Source organism: Rhinolophus ferrumequinum, chromosome 11 (genome assembly GCF_004115265.2).
Source record: "Rhinolophus ferrumequinum isolate MPI-CBG mRhiFer1 chromosome 11, mRhiFer1_v1.p, whole genome shotgun sequence".
NCBI lineage: Eukaryota > Metazoa > Chordata > Mammalia > Chiroptera > Rhinolophidae > Rhinolophus > Rhinolophus ferrumequinum.
Window position 1 is genome coordinate 72281471 of NC_046294.1, and position 17412 is coordinate 72298882.

At 37.0% G+C, this 17412-nt stretch overlaps 1 protein-coding gene across 1 annotated transcript; it reads right to left on the reverse strand.

Annotated features, from left to right (window-relative positions):
- Window positions 1-407: 407 nt before the first annotated feature.
- LOC117031216 (stromelysin-1-like) lies at window positions 408-9180 on the reverse strand. Its single transcript, XM_033121642.1, has 10 exons — window positions 9018-9180; window positions 8005-8249; window positions 7758-7906; window positions 7444-7569; window positions 5723-5881; window positions 5411-5549; window positions 4216-4349; window positions 3630-3789; window positions 2418-2521; window positions 408-1369 (listed from the first exon to the last, which is right to left on the reverse strand). The coding sequence occupies exons 1-10, from the start codon at window positions 9120-9122 to the stop codon at window positions 1269-1271; spliced, it is 1422 nt and encodes a 473-aa protein (XP_032977533.1). The 5' UTR covers window positions 9123-9180; the 3' UTR covers window positions 408-1268.
- Window positions 9181-17412: the final 8232 nt, after the last annotated feature.

The following is a 17412-nucleotide window of genomic DNA, read 5'->3' on the forward strand; positions in this document are numbered from 1 at the left end:
AATTTTAAAAGATGATATTAATGCTTGTGTATGTATGAAATAGCTCTGAAAAGATTCGTAACGAATAATTTGCTTGGTTGCCTCTGAGAAAAGGAATTAGATGGTGGTGATGGGTATGTGTAAGGAAAATTAACTTCTCATTGCATAATGTTTTCTTCACCTTTTGAATTTGTGTTGTGGTTACATATTACCCATGCAAAAAATAAAACAAACAAAGTTAGGTAATTTTTAAAATAAATAAACGCACAATTCCTGGCAAAATAGCTGTTTTCTCAGGCACCCATGCCTACAGCCTAGGACAATCCTTGGCACATGGAATATAATTAATAAATTATTCTCAAATAAATCAATAAATTGAAGAGTGAATGTGTATCTTCTCTCACTGTGTAGCAGATGATGTACTACATGCAGTACTTAGGGGCAATAAACCCGTCTTAGGATAAGCATTTGCCCATAGACTTCTAGCATGGACAGTACAAAATGATCACAAGAGGATATTTGCATGTGGAAATAGAATGGTTATGAGCTAACTTGTTTGCTAAGGTAGGAAACAGGCTCCACGGAGGTAATATATAAGTAAATGGGAAAAATGAAGAACAGGTTTAACTTTGCAACCTGAAAAATGAAGTGAGTGATCTAGATGATTTGCTATAATTATAGGATTCAGCTTCACGATTTTTTCCCAGATCATGCCCTACAAGGTGACAACTGCCCTAGATCTTTCTCATAGGGTATGTCAGGAACACAGATGATGTATGGGTGGTGAAAATAAGCATCCTGTTTGTAGGACACCTTCAGGAGGGCAAATAGTAAGTGGTCTTTAGTTTTGGATGAGCCCGTTCTGAGGCCGCAGCCATGGAGACCCCATCCTGCCACCTCCAGTGGCTGAGTACCTCAGACTGTCTACTGCTCAGCCCATAATGTGCCCGAGATTGTTCTTGAAACAAAGAAAACAATAAAATAAAAGAAATGACAGATCCTCTTTATTAAATAACAAGCAAATAATCTATATACAACCCCTTGTCTGTTACACATGAGTGCTTCGCCTTTCTGAGGACGATTACTCCGTGTGAACAAAGTGCAAGTTCAGCAATTGGTGTGAATGTCCTGTAATACGTGAAGCTGACTGACAAGATGCGCAGTTCGCACTCGCATTCTCAGTCAGAACACATTCAGGAGAAAATGCACCAGTTCAATCCACAAAGACATAGGCGAAGAATTATTAGCTTCATTTAAAATGCCCATGCTGTGTCTTCTAAGCCTTTCTTCTAACAATTTAACCAGCTGTTACTCTTCAAAACATGCGTCACTTTCTTTGCATTTGGGTCAAACTCCAACTGTGAAGATCCATTGAAGAAATAGAAAAACCCTGCAAATACAGATAAGGAGAATAGTGAGGCATTTTTTTCAAATAAATAAATTTAGCAACATGCAAAACTCAGACTAATAGAAAACTGGAAATGGAAAGTGTTTATAGCATTTACTATATGCCAGGGACTGTATTAAGCATTTTACATGATTTTCATTTATTTATTTATTTCTGCAAAAGTCCTGTGAGGTATATCTAACTCCATTTTACAGATGAGCAAGTTGAGATTCAGACAGATTTAGTTGCTTGCCCAAAGTCACTCAACAAGGAAAGCATGGTGATAGCACTCCATTCCAGATCTGTCTGATAGCAAAACCAAGCTCCGGGTGATTAGGCTATTCTGCTTCCAAATAGATAAAATTCTCTGCTTCTCGGGAAACGATGATCTCTTTATTTTCTTTCTTCCTAATACTCCTCCTCCCATTTCCCCATATTTGTAGCTTGAAGGATATTGCTAGCCTTAGAGAAACTAAGGACCCACTTTGGCTCTGCTGTCATGGTGCTCTTTTTACTTTTCAATAAAGATCAACAGCCCCCATGCATTTATTCTTCAGCAGAAAAAAAAAATCTTTTTTAAACTTTGAGTACATATACAGGTAAGTATTTGCAACTGACCAATGGGGGCAATGAATGACTACTCAGGTTAAGTAAAGAAAATATCCGTAGGAATTAGTAGTAGCAGCAGTATGGAGTAGAGGAGAAAGCCAGCCAACTGGCATTAAGCTTGGCTACACCACTTGAGGGGAGTTTTATTCTGACATGGTCATTTGAAATGAAATAGCTCTAGATGTAGGGAAGTGACACTTGAGAACTTTGGCTTTGTCTGCATGTGTAAAATAGAGAGATTTGTGTCAATTATCTTTATGATTCAGAAAACCTATTACATATATGAAATTGTTACAAAATTGGTAAGTTGAAATTTGGGGGAGGGAGGAGAGAACTGGTTAAAATAAACCTATTATTAAAAGTTATTTCAATTCTCTTTTCCCTTCTGATATCGTAGAATGTTTCAAGAGACCCACTGCCAACAAAATAAGTATCCTCTTACCAAATGATTCAAAAACAGCATCAACCTTTGGTTCAATCCCTGGAAAGTCTTCAACTATTTGCCTGGGAAAACCTGGATCCATGGACTGTTTCTTCTCATCAAATCTGCACCAAATAAAAGAATGCAGCTCAGCATTGTGTAAAGGCCATGTTACCCAAATTCATAAATCACGTTAGGTTTAATGTGAATTCTAGTAAACTTTCCAAGTACTGCAAATAAATGTCAAACATGTTTAGCTCTACAAAAATATGCAACATTAGTGGCACTGCAAACTTAGCTCTTAAATTGTATCTTCACCAGGTTCATAGGCAATATCCTGATCTAGAAGATGCTGCTTGTTATTATAATAATTAAGTCTGGGCAGAAAGAAGCTTAATCATCTTTCTATCACAAAGACAGGAAGATGTGAACAGATATATAAAGTGACTTGAATCATTCATCTCAAATACAAGTTTCAAGTTCTCCACCGTACTTGGCTCATATGTACCCTCCCCACCCTGCACATCTGGATTTCTTATGGCAGTCTCCTAGAAAAAGGGATTAGGATGTGAAACAAAGCACAGTAAATATATTTTGGACTTATTGCTAAACTTCGGTTGGTCTGCCCAGATGTCTCAGAGGCTGGGCAGATGGTCAGGAATCAGCCTCTCTATAAGTCTTGGGTTCTATCTACGAAACTGACTGCTCCTTCTCATTGTCTTCTTAAACGGCAGAGGTAGTGAACGGGTGAGGTTAAAGGAAGCACTTGAAAATCATATAGCAAAGCTGAGAAGACAAGACAAACACCCAATGAGACAATGAATAGAAATTTAAGATCATGGGAAAGGAATGCTAAATTCTGGTCTGGATTCTCAAAGCCCAGCCGGGTTGGGAGTCCAGCAGGAAAAGCTTCATGGAGGTGGTGGGACTTGAGCCAGGACTTGAGCATGGGTGGGGTATGGGTAGGTGGAGGAGATAAGAGGGTGTTCCTGGCAGGCAGGTCAACAGCACAAAGGGAAGCTCCCTCCTATTGCACGTGGGACTCAAAAGAGAAGAGCTTAAGAAATGCCTGTTACCAGGTACTGCTATAAGCACTTCTCCCACAGTTGTCCAAAGCCCCATTTTTCCTACTGAGAAGGAAGCAGAATTAAGAGTGAGGCAGGGAATTTCCTTAGAGAAAAGAAAATAATTCCTTAGGTAGGCTCCATATAAGTCATTCCAGTCACATCTTACCTCCAGTATTTGTCCTCTACAAAGAAGTATGATTTCTTCTTTTCCTTATCAAAAAGGGCTGCATCTATTTTCCTTACTGTTGGAGGAAAGCCCAGCGTATGGATGCCTCTAGGGTAACCTGCTTGTACCTCATTTCCTCTGATGGCCCAGAACTGGTTTTCTGTTTAAAAAAATAATAATTCAGAGTCACATTGAGTTGATAACAGTTAAGCCTTTGGGATTTAGAAATACATTTTAGCATCATTGATTTTGTAGTAAAGAGGAAGCCAGAATTTTAGATTGAGTCACCAGCTCAAAATGGGCGTTTAACAAAAATGTGCCCCTTGAATGCATGAACATAGATCAAATGAGGGAATATACAACTCTGGGCAATTTATATTTCTGCGTTCATTTTTAACAGCTGTAAAACATAATTAAAGCAATACCAGTTCTAGTTATTTCTTCATTATTTGAGAGTAATACAGTAGACAAAATTTGTCACAGTAGAGAAAAATAAAGTCCTATTCAATTTATGGAGCAGGGTTTATTTTACCCCTTTGAGAGGATTTATTTCAACAAGTTAAAGAAATTATTATGTGATAATTACGTTTAAAAATGAAAACAGTATCCTTGCTAGTAACTTCATATGCAGCATCTATTCCTGAAGGAAGAGATGGCCAAAACGAAGACAGCAGATAAAATCCAGGTTCAAGAGTCCTTAAGGATTTGCGCCAAAAATGTCTGCAATATATGTAAAAAGAAATAAAAATTGTAAAACAGTCTTTCATCCTTAGCATATTTTCTGTATTGTCCTTCCTTATCCATCTTCCCTCATTCCCTTATCCTCTAGGCTCGGTGACAGACAGAGATTTGGTATATTGCCACTGGGAAAATATTTTTCCTTTTTCTTCAGAAGACTGCACCAGACCTCCTGCCATGGGATTCCAGAGTAACGACTTCTATGAAATGAAAGTTATCCTACAACACAAGTTAATTAGTGGAGTATAAGATTTAAATACCTACAATTAATGCAAACAGTGTTTATGTTATACTATCTTTTACATTTTCAAAAAGACAGACAGAGGGGCGGCCTATTATCTCAGTTGGTTAGAGCGTGGTGCTCCTAACAAGGTTGCCGGTTCTATCCCCACATGGGTCACTGTGAGCTGCACCCTCCACAACTAGATTAAAACAACTACTTGACTAGGAGCTGATGGGTCCTGGAAAAAGACACTTAAAATAAATAAAAAGTTTAAAAAAAAGATAGATATGTGTGTATGTATATGGACTATGTAAGCATATTTTATATGTGCATGGGACAATTCTAGAAGGATACAAAAGGGTCCTTGATTGTGGATGAATATGGGGAAAACTGGGGAACTAAGAGTCAGTGATACGAGGGAGACTTGCTTTTAACTCTCTTCCCATCTGTGCAGTTTCAATGTTTTATCATGTGCATACTTATCCAGCAGTAATTAAATTAATTTATTAAATGTAATGCTATTCTGGTGTCATGTTTAAAGGAGGTGAAGACAAAATTCTGACTCTAAAGTTCTCCTTGTGCCTTTTGAAGAACAATCACGACTTATAACATTTGGATACAAATAATCAAGTCATTTGAAAATGAACTTGACAATTTTAGGAAAATGTGGGAATTAGAGCCCAGATCTAAATAATTTCAGTTCAGAAGAATCCTTTTTGTTTTAAATATTAAAAAACCTCTATCAAGTTTCTGTATGCTTTCATTTCTAAGCATTGTAGGGCAAAAGAATAGATAGGGAAATACAATTTTCTGGTCTGACCTGTCTTTAAAGAAGAGGATTTCTCCCCTCAGAGTGCTGACTGCATCGAAGGACAAAGTAGGATCACACATGTCTGGTGTCTCAGGAGGTACAGATTCTGTGGGCACCACAGGGTCAGCAGGGGAAGTAGGGGGAGGTCCTAAAGAGAACAGATGTGAGGATGCAAACATTAGGAGAAACGTGAGGCTTCTGTCAATTTATATGCGTTCCAAACATTCTCAAAGTGCTTTGAGTTGACTTGCAAATGCTTTCTGCAGCATTTTAAAGCTGTCCTACAAAGCTCCAATGCCCAATTTTTCCAGCATCACTCACCATACAAGGACTGAATGCCATTCACATCATCTTGAGAAAGGCGGACCTGGGCCAGGTCTGTGTTGTAGACGGGGTACATCAAAGCCTCAGCATTGGCTGAGTGCTGGAGACCCAGGGAATGGCCAAGTTCATGGGCAGCAACATAGAATAAATTGGTCCCTATTTAAGAAATCAGAAATAAGAGTATTTATTCCTTAAATACATGTACATTACAACTGTCAGCTGTGTATTTTATTTATTTACTTCTTGGAAGGGCAGGCTTTTTTTTTTCTTTGTTTTTTTGTTAATTGGTCAATTGACTAACTACATATTTAATGGAAAACCGAGTGTATTTCAAGGCTCATTATTGACATCCATCTTGAGGCAAAGTGTGCGGCCATATCCAGCTACTCCCCTCCGCTGCAGAAGCCCATTAATTTTATAACCAGGTCCCTTTTCTTGTAGTATTCTGGAATGGCATGAACCTACTGGTTTAGCGCATCAATAAATATTTCTCTTCATTTGTCAATGAAAAGATAAACATTGTTTCAATGTACTGACATTTGCCAGTCACGATCTAAATTAAATGAATCACAGTTTCTTCATTTCAATTCTGGAATCCTTAAACAATCTTACTAATGTTATTTGACATCGGAATATTGCCTGCACAATTTTTCAGCCTCATGATGATTATTCAGCACATATTGTGTTAAAAAATATTAAGAATGATAGAGGTCATTGGATCTATAAGATTGATTTAAAACATAATACGCCCAATCATGTCTAGCATTGATCACAAAAGAGATTTTGGCCACACAAACACGAGCTCTATTCAGATTTTTTTCTTCATATTACATTTTTTTATAAAAACAAACCAAAAAAAAACACAGAATACTGAAATTGGAAGGCATTGGGTAATTATGATTGACATACCAAGTAAGTTGACTTTACTTTTAAAGTTGTTATTTGAGACTTTTTGGGACTGTCCATTTGGAGCAAGAGTTTGTTAATTCAATCACAACAAATAATTTTATCCAGCACTAACGTCACATTTGTTCTCTCCACAGGGATTCTGTTTGCATTTTGATTATAAATCCAAATTAAATTTCAGAAGTAGAAGTATTTGTTTTAACCAATTGTTTGAAAACTTTGGAAGCCATTCTCAAACTATACAGTTATGAAATGAAAAACATTCTTTTACCTGAAAGGTTTGGACCTTTTATTTTGGGGTTAGCCCTTCCGTTCAGAACAAGCCCATAAAATTTGGTTTAACCTAGAGAGACTAAATTGTTCATTTAACCAGATAAACCTAAACTGGAACCTCAGTTTCTGGAATTTAATTCTCATTTCTGTTTTGAAGAGTAAAGAAGTCATTGGGGGAAATTTCCCCAGTTGGATATAAGCAGTATCCAGGGCACAAGTTAGTGTAAATTTAACCCTTGGATAGCTACAATTTGATATGAGAAATTGTTTTAAATGATGATTCTAAGATCACAAAAGATCCATAGTCATCAAAGAAATACTTAATGATGCTCCCTATGTTGTGCTTACCAAGACAGAGAATAAACTTTTTAGACATCTGAAAACGTTTTTCAATAATAATTAAGACAAAAATACTACATTCTGCTGGTCCGTGACCCATCGGGCAATCCAAAACAACCCATTTCTTCAATATTCTTAGTTATGAAGACTTTTCCAAATATTAAAGGCATCAGAATCGTTCTGAGAAATGTATAACTAACCTGATGTGTCCTTTGTCCATTGTTCATCATCATCAAAGTGGGCATCTCCATTAATCCCCGGCCCGGGTGGGTAGGCATGAGCCAAAACCATTCCAGGTCCATCAAAAGGATAAAAGTCTCCGTGATCTAAGAGAGAAAATGTGTTTTGTTTTGTTTTTGGTGTTTTGTTTTTTGGTTTTGTTTTTTTTTTTTAATTGGAAAGATAATTGTTCTTAATGATGAGGAATCTCTTTGGAATCCTTTCCAATAAAATATCACCAGCCAAATGGATGCATTTCATGTTTCTTGTTTGTTTGTTTGTTGTTTCTTTTTACCTCTAACTGCAAAAGTGATCATTATGTCAGCCTCTCCTTCATAAATCCTGGAGAATGTAAGTGGAGTCACCTTCTCCCAGACTTTCACAGCTTTCTCAATGGCAGAATCAACAGCGTCTCTTGGCAAATCCAGTGTATAATCCACAATCCTGTATGAGAGAGAACATTTGAGGAAGATGATATTTTCTTCTGAGATAGTAATTTATAAAATCTCAGTGTTCTGTGAAAACCTCTTGGGACCTGTTACCTGTAGGTAAGGTGAGTTTTCCTCCACCTTGGCATGCCAGGAAAGGTACTGAAGCGCCCTACATCAGGAACTCCGCACCTGGGCTTCTGCATCACCTCCAGAGTGTCGGAGTTCAGCTTCCCAGTGACCTTCAACCCCAGGAACTTCTGCATTTCTTGGATTTTTCTGACAACAGGACTACTGTCCTGTCTTCTAGCAAAGAGTTTCACATCCTTTGCGAGGTTGTAGTACTTTTCTAGGTAGTGCTAATGGATAATAAGTATAGATTTTAGGTCATTCTTATGATTTTTAGCCTTTTGTAGTACTCTTGTGCAATTATTCACTTAATCTTTTTCAAGTATTCCTCCAGTTTGCTGAAATCAAATGTGTCATATTATTTTTAATTCTTCAATTAGACTCCTCTTCACCTTTGCTTTGTCTTTGTAACTAAATAATCTCTACAGTTTAGTTTACTACCAAAGCAATGAAAATGAAATGGAAAATTTAGATAAATATTTGGTGCACTTAAAGGAGAAACTGAAAGACTTCTTTGGGATTAATTGTGTATTTCAGGTACATTTGTTTAGTTTCCTCAATTTTCCACTTCATTTGTCTCACAAGAACTCGCCTTAGGAAAAAACATGGACAAATCCCTGTGTCTAAACATGACACTAGCAATGTAAAAATCTAGCTAATTTTACATTAAAATATCTAAAAAAGTTCCAAAGCAAGACACATTTTGCAAACTCTCCCCTTGTTCATGTGTCTCAAGCCCAGTGCTGCTGCTATTATGGAGTCTGTGATCTTAGGGAAATACCTCATCCATCTCACCTTTGTTTCTTCATCCCTGAAAGGAGAAGCCGGAATAATGTGATACCAAGACCCTTTTCACATCAAACACTTCATAACTCTCTGTCCTTGAACTACTCCTGCACAGCAATTCAAACCACTCTGAATGAGGTTTATGAATGGAAAACAGAGGGTTTTCCCACTTGGCCCTGTGAGTGAGTGTGGAACGTATCTCCTTTAATTACCTGAACAAGGTCCATGCTGTCATCCCCGTCCCTGGCAGCTCCCTTCAGTGGATAGGCTGAGCAAACTGCCACACACAGCAACAGCAGCATTGGAAGGTTCTTCATTTCCACTCGCTTTACTCAGCTCGGTGTGGTCTTAGTCCTTGCTTTTTGCCTGTCTTCTCCTAGGTCCACTGAGTAGAGCCCAACTTTTATAGGGTGACAAACTTTATTTAGATCACGCACAGTTTGACTCATGATTGCTGTCATCTGCATAGCAGCTGGACCACTTCCAAAAATTCCAAATCCAAAATAGGATGATACAACCTACTTTACTAATTTCTCTCAACCTTTCCAATTTTGCAAGTCAAAATAATGATTAATCTCTCCAGGAAATGCTTCCTGTCTTGGTACAGAAAAACGGGGCTTTTTTTTTTTTTTTACTCTGGAAAAAAGTAACTGGAATTTACTAGACAACTTATGTTTGTATATTTGAGAGAAGTAGGCTGATTTGGTAAAAAGCCAGAATTGTGCAGAACTTTTAAATGCAGTTTCAAGAAGAACATATTTAAAATGAAATGTTATAAGACCTAAGTAAATGAAAAGCTGTACATATATAGATATAGTCTATACTATTAGACTATTAGATTCTGTAAAAGTGGAAGAAATAACATGTACAATAAAATTGGAAAGGAGAGTTCATTTGTGTGTGTGTGTGTGTGTTTGTGTGTGTGTGTATTTGATTTGAAATACCTATTATTGCTTTCTGGCTAGAATTTGTTAGTCCTTGAGGAGGAAAAATTCAGAGGCAGGATAGAACAAAGATTGTGAAGAAAACAGAAGTGTATCCATTCTTTGTTGGTTGGTCTTAATTCTGTACCTAGTTTATTAAAGGACAACAGACCTGTAATAGCTGTTCCATACATACTAGTAGAATTGAAAGGAATTACATTGCTCACTGGACTAAAATTCACCTCTGTCTCTATCTTCTACACTTTTAAAAAATTCTTTCAATTTCTTTTCCTTCTCCCTAAATTCAAATTAGTAGATACTTTGAAGTTAAAAAAAAAAGCCATCCTAAATTCGCTCCCCATGCTGCTTATCTTTTTTTCTCTCCATTCCTGTCCTCTCCTTTTTCCTTTTTTTCCCCTTTATGTGCCTTCCCTTTCCTTCTTTTTCTTTCTTTTTCTTTGTCAGTACAGTACTGCTCATACCGTGTTTTCCCGAAAATAAGACCCGGTCTTATAGTAACAACTGTGTATACTAAATGCTTGTAGGAAGCACTAAATATTCTCAAAAGAAGAACCTTTGTGAAACTTTTTACGGTCTTCTTGCCATCTGACACCCATCCATCTCTCCCACTAATCCTAACCCTTAGAAAAAATAAAACAAACAAACAAAAAAATCAAATGCAAAAGGAATACAAATCAGAGGGAGTAAAGCTTATTAAATGTTCAGTAAGTTCACAACAGTTTTGTTCATTACCACCCTTTTTTTCCTTTGTTTGTATGCTTGCTTATTTGTTTACTAAAAAGCAGAACATCCTGGGAATGAGTATGAAGTAAAATAGTGAATAAAAATGTGCACTTGGGCTGGCCCGGTGGCTCAGGTGGTTGGAGCATCCGTTCTCCTAATGCCTCCAGTTGGATTCCCAAATGGCACAGTGAGCTGCGCCCTCTACAGCTAAGATTGTGAATAACAGCTCTCCCTGAAGCTGGGTTGTCATGTGCAGCCAGAGGTTGGCATGAGCTGCCATGGGCTGCTGTATGCTGCTGATGGCTGCTGTGGGCTACTGTGTGTCATCATGAGCGGTCGGTGGCCAGTGTGAGTGGCCAGCAGCCAGTATGAGCTGCTGTGTGCTGCCTTGGGCTGCTGTGTGCTGCTACAGGCTACCATGTACTGCCATGAATGGCCTGAGGCCAGCCAGAGCGGCCGGCATGCAGTGAGAGCTGCCCTGAGCTGCTACGTGCTGTGAGTGGCCATGGGCAACCGACTGCCTGGAGGGGGGAGCACAAGGCTCATAATACCAGCATGTGTCCTACACAACTAGACTGAGAAACAAGGGCTTAAACTGGAGTGGTTGGCGGGGGCGGGGGGGAAAGCGGAAGAAAAATTGTGCGCTTAGTGAACATTTAATAAGTGTAGGTTTTGCTTCCTCCCACTTGCATCATTTTTGTATTTTCTTTTCTTTCTTTTTTTTGCTTTATTTTTGCATGTTTCTTAGTAAACACAAGAGAGATTTCATCCAATATGTATAAAAAATGGAATAGGATTCCTCAGTCATAGGATCCCTGTAACAGGAGATGTCCAGATGCCTGAGGACCACTCGGCAGGGGTTATACAGCAAATTTAAGCATCCGTTTTTAGATTAGATGCTGTCTAAAAACATTCCAAAACTCGTGTTCTACATTCCTTTGGTGGGTGGGGGGAAGTCTGTGTCTTGTCTTGATGGAAATAAAGGGGAAATATTTGTTCACACACTGATGTCAGGATAGCTAAGGGCCTTGCCCTGTAGTGGAAACGCATTCCACGAAAGGGTGATGGAGTCAGACAGAAAAGGAAGTGAGAGATTAAAAGTAGGAGAGCTGTGGCAGCCACAATAGTCAATTTCCTCTAGATTAAGGTTTTGCAATACTTCTCCAGTACCATAATTTATAAAACATATTTAAAGTTTAGAGGGAAGCCTTACAAGTATTATGTTTATTTTCCCAACTGTTCAAATGTAATTGGCAAAATGTGCCACACTGTCCCTGAAATAAATACAAAAGTCTGCCAAAGGCAGAACTTTGTCATCTTTTAAAGCAGCTTCAGAGACTTCTTTGAGAATTCTTCCTCAAGTCCCAGGAATAGTTCATTACTTACTTTCTAATGGTATCTTGTATCTGCCTCCGTTTCTGTTGATTCTGACTGAACTGTAGTGTACTGGTGTACTTATACCCTCCCCTATATTACCATAAGTTCTTGAGGATAGGAACTGCTTCTCATTTATTTCTGTATTCCTAACATTTAACACAATGCCTTCCATATAAAAGATACCCCAAAATTGCTTAGATAATTAAGACATTTATTACGAATGAAAGACTCACAGCAAAAGTCAAAATGGAAAGTCAAAAAATTCACAAATCATGCATATGTTTCTAAATTCCCAGATCTTACATGTGATATTGACCAACTCTCCTAATAAGTGAATTTTAAAGAAGTTTCATTTTCTCAGAAAAAGTTTAAGCTGTCATCTTAAGTCTTTCTAATAAGAGAATAAATCAAAGACTTACATATTCAAAATCCTCATCCTATGTCTGTGGAATAGCCAAACTAAGATTCTAGAATCAGGGAGTTTTCTGACAACGCATGAGATAGTCAAGTTTTATTTTGTAGATTACATTTTAAAAGGCAATGCATTAATGAGAAGGAATAGGTACATTAAAGAGCAACTGAGTGAAAGAAAGAGGGAAAAGGAGGGGAAGGAAGGAACAAAAGGAAAGGAGGGGTGAGAGAGGGATAGGAAAAGAAAGGAAGAAAGAAGGAAGAGACAGAGTAAATACACTAAATGGAGAGGGGAGCTGTGAACATCAGAAAAAAATTCCCCTCCCCCCCTCACAGAACAGTCATTTGTTATATGGCTAAATACATAGAAGGGTCAGATAAAGACCAGCTTTATAAATCTGACTTCCAGGAATCAGAGACTTGGAAGTCAACTTAAATTCAATGTAATCCAAACTTGGATACAAAAGCTGACAGTAAGTCTAAGTAACATTCTATCTGATGACTTTTCACATTTGTCTCCCTATGTATCATGCTTCTCCATGACTAATCAGACAAGATAACACATGATCCTTGTTATCTCCAACTGATATAACCATTCTTTCAGTTGAACATTCATTTATCAAGTGTCTGGGTCAAATTCTTCAGAATACCCAAACTAAGAATGTAAATTTGGAGATACTATTTAAAAGATAAATTTAGAAATAATGACTAATTAGTTATTTAAAAATAGAAAAGGAAGGAAGGATGAAAGAAGGAAATGAAAGAAGGAAGGATATAATCTGATAGAGGAGATGACCCTTTAATTCTATAAGGAATAAAGAAAGAAGTTGTATAGGCATTATGCAGAAAAAAAATGTGTTTACCTTAGAAAAAGCCCATAGAAAAATTCACAAAGAGTGGAACCTGAAATGACTTGGACAAGGAGGAAAATCCAGGAACAGAATAAACTACTATGCAGTCATGAATAGTTTAGAGTCTACATGGAAAATGGCAGAGTTAATTTTTTTTTTACTGAAGTAAAAATTGTGTGAAAGCTAGGAATGAAAAATGAAAAATAATGTTGTGAATAGATAGGTTGTGGCCTAATTGTGGAAGGCCGTTGGCCTTGTGAAAAGTTGACATAAGTGGAGCCATTTTAAAATAGAGCTAGAGCAGCTTTTCCAGAGGAAGAGCCTTGCACATTTTACTCCTTGAAGCTTTGAAATATTTGAACTGGGCAAAATGATGTTTGAACTTGGCCAAACCAACATTGTCTTACAAACAACTCTGTGAAGCTATCAGGAAAAGCAGACATCCCAACCAGAAGGATGATTATGGGCACTTTTTAGATTCACTAACCAGCCATGTATAGTTAAAGAGTAACCTAGCTTGTCAGTACCAATAGAAATTCTTTTCTTCTATTCATGTAATGATTTCATTTTCTCATCAAACTCCTTTGCTTCTAACTCATAATTGAGGCATAATTTGGGTTTCTGCCTGAATCTATGTCCCCAGGTTGCAATTCTTGTTGACCCCAAATAAATGTCTGTTGCCTCTCACTTTGGCTTTTTATTTTTCGGTTAACACTCTGCAGCTAAGTTGTTTAGTTCATTCTGTTGGTGATGAAAAGCCATGTTTCTACAAACCATTTAAGTATTTTTTTATGCTTCAGTAAAGTTTTATATTTTTATTACAGAAAATGTGGAAAATAAAAAAAGGTAGAAATAAGAAAATAAATCATTTATAGTCATGCCATAAGGAGAAAAACATTATTAACACTACATTGTACTTTCTTCTAATTTTTAAATACCTGTATATTCTTTTTTACATCATCATGATCATGGGAAATTTATAAAATTGTATCTATATTTTTCCATAATTCAGAATCTCACTGTTCTAAATTAGACCATATATGCTAATTTAATGCCTATTTGCCCCAGACCTGCTTCCCCGAAAATAAGACCTAGCCAGACAATCAGCTCTAATGCATCTTTTGGAGCAAAATTAATGTAAGACCCAGTATTATATTATATTATATTATATTATATTATATTATATTATATTATATTATATTACATTATATTATATCAAAAACCCGGTCTTATAGTAAAATAAGACGGGTCTTATATTAATTTTTGTTCCAAAAGACGCATCAGAGCTGATTGTCTGGCTAGGTCTTATTTTTGGGGAAACATGGCATTTTACTTGGAAGGTGAACTGGAATAGAGAAGGGAATTAGGAACAGATAGTATTTGCACGTGGATGGCTCAGTCTTTCTTTATTTATAAAAGCTTAATGACTCACATCACTCAACATGAGTGGTAAAAATGTTGAAATCCATCATTCATATTCTTTGGCAATATCTATAGCATGTATGTGGCTCTAGGAAACTCTGATTTTATGCAAGGAAGAAAAGCATTTTATAATATTCTTGGCATAAGTATTCCAGTTGTGCAAACAGAATAACAATAGTTAAAACTGTTAGTGGTACTTCAACTGGCAGTATATTCCATTTGATTGTACGGTAAAAAATTTTGCTTGACAAACACTTTTTCTTATATGAGGATTAGAGTGGAAGCTGAAGGTGCAAGAAACAGCATGGACCAAGTATAACCTCAGACTACCAACTCTACCTGACAAGCTATCTTTCAATTGGAAAACTGACTTTGTCAAACAAACTGAGGAAAGGCAGCTCTGTTAATCTTTTTATAGCCTGACCTACGCGTTCTGAAATTATTCATTTTAAGCCAGTTGGCAATTGATATGTCTTCATGTAATTCTTTCCAAGGTGTTTCAGGAGAAATGTACTCATTCAAGCATGTCTGAGCATCTCTTTTGTTAAGCACTCTTGGGGAGATATCTTGAATGGGTATGAAACTAGGGTCGCAATTTCTCTTCTCTCTTTCAAAATCAACACCCATCCAGTAGAGATACTCATACAGCTTCATGTTTCCTAGTTCACAAAACAATAAATGTCCTTGAACAGACATGTGAGGAGCAAAATACCTTTGCAGTTCTTTGAGATGACCAGAAGTTCTTGAGGTTTCATAAAACAAATATAGATAGACCTCCAAATCTTTGTTTGTAATACAGTTTTGCTGTCCCTATAAGCAGTAGAAAAATACATTCTAAAACAAGCGACTTTGCTTTCAATGTTGTATATAACAGTTTTTTTTTTCCTTTTCATTTTATGTTCTGTAGTGAAAGTTTGGGAAAAGCTGCTTCAGTGTCTACTAGCCAATGACTTCTTTTTTCCAAAAAAATTACACACACACACACACACACACACACACAGAAAGACAGGCACAGAGAGAGAGAGAGAGAGAGAGACAGACAGAGAGAGAGAGAGAGAGAGTCAAAGAAATGTATACACATTTTAAGAAAGAAAAAACCATTAAAATTGTAATACTCAATATATACCAATAACAAAAGATGATCACAAGTCAAATTTGACTTTTGCAATTACAAAGGGTGCTCAGTGTGGTTACCACCAACGTCCAACCACTTTTGGTTATGGCAAACTGCTGATTGAGCAACGTTGACCATCTCTTAAAGTGTGTATAGTTTTTTTTGCCCATCAGTGTGTGTGTGTGTGTGTGTGTGTGTGTTCATGTTCATACATGTTCCTATTATGTACATAGTTTTGTGTTTTAAGTTTAGGTCTGTGATCCATTTTAAGTTAATTTTTTTGTGAAGGGTGAAAAATCTGTGCCTCAATTCACTTTTTAAATTATTTTTTTTATTTTTCAATTACAGTTGACATTCAATATTGTCTTAGTATCAGGTGTACAGCATCGTGGTTAGACATTTATATAACTTACAAAGTGATCCCTCGATAAGTGTTATACTCACCTGGCACCATTGTAATTATTATAATATTATTTACTATATTCTCCACAATGTCCTTTACATCCCCGTGATTATTTAACTGCCAATTTGTACTTCTTCATCCCTTCACCTTTTTCACTCAGCCCCCCAAACCCCCTCCCATCTGATAACCATCAGTTTATTCTCTGTATCTGTGAGTCTGTTTCTGTTTTGTCTGTTCATTTATTTTGCTTTTTAGATTCCACATATATCAATTCAGTTTTTGTGTTTTTTTCCGTTTCTTTTTGTTTACACATGGATGTCAAATTATTCCAGCATCATTTGTTGAAACTACTGTCTTTGCTTCATTATATTGTGTTTGCACCCTTGTCAAAGACCAGTTGGCTCTTTATGTGGGTCTACTTCTGGGCTCTCTGTTCTGTTCCAACGATCTATTTGTCTATTCTTTTCCCAATAGCACACTGACTTGATTACTATAGCTTTATAGTAAGTTCCAAAGCTGGATAGTATCAATCTTCCAACTTTGTTCTTCTCCTTCAATATTGTGTTGACTATCCTAGATCTTTTGCCTTTCCATATAAACTTCAGAATCAGTTTGTTAACATCCACAAAATAACTTGTTGGGGTTTTGATGTAGGTCAGTCGTCTGCTTATACTGAAAATATTCCCATTTAATGTTTTTGGTCAGATGAGTGATAACATCACAACTATGCTTCTATGAGATTCATCTGGTATCAGTGATTGAGGCAGATTAGAATGTGAAGAAAGTCAAGTTGACTGGTTTAGAGGCTATTATAATCATCCAAGTGAGCTGTGAGGGGAACCTGAAAAACTGCAAATATAAGTAGAACAAATTGAGAAAGAAAGGAGATGATACAGACAGAAAAAAAAAAAAAGGAACAACAGGAAGGATGAAAAACTCATGGCATGGCATTGAATCTTGTAAATTGGAGAACTGAAACTAGCTACTCTGCAGTTAAGGTCCTTTCATTGTGACTTCGCAGATCTTTGCCTTGTATGGAACAAAGACCAACCAAATGGGAACAAGCAACAGTAATTTATTCAGAGCTTGCTATTGCAAGAGAGTCAACCACCATCACTGTGTTTTGGCAGACTCAACAGCAAGCAGAGAAGTGGGAAACTTTGTAGTGTAAAAAGGGGAAGACTTCATGTACAAGGTCTGACAATTACATTTGCGAACTTGTCACCAGGCGCTTACATTGGCACCACTGTACAAAGAGTAAGTTTTGGTTTCATAACCTTGGTGTATCAGTGTCTCACAGCGGTGTTTGTGTCGATGTGTGGCGGTGTCTTGCTAAGTGGCGTTCATTATTGTTGCTGCATG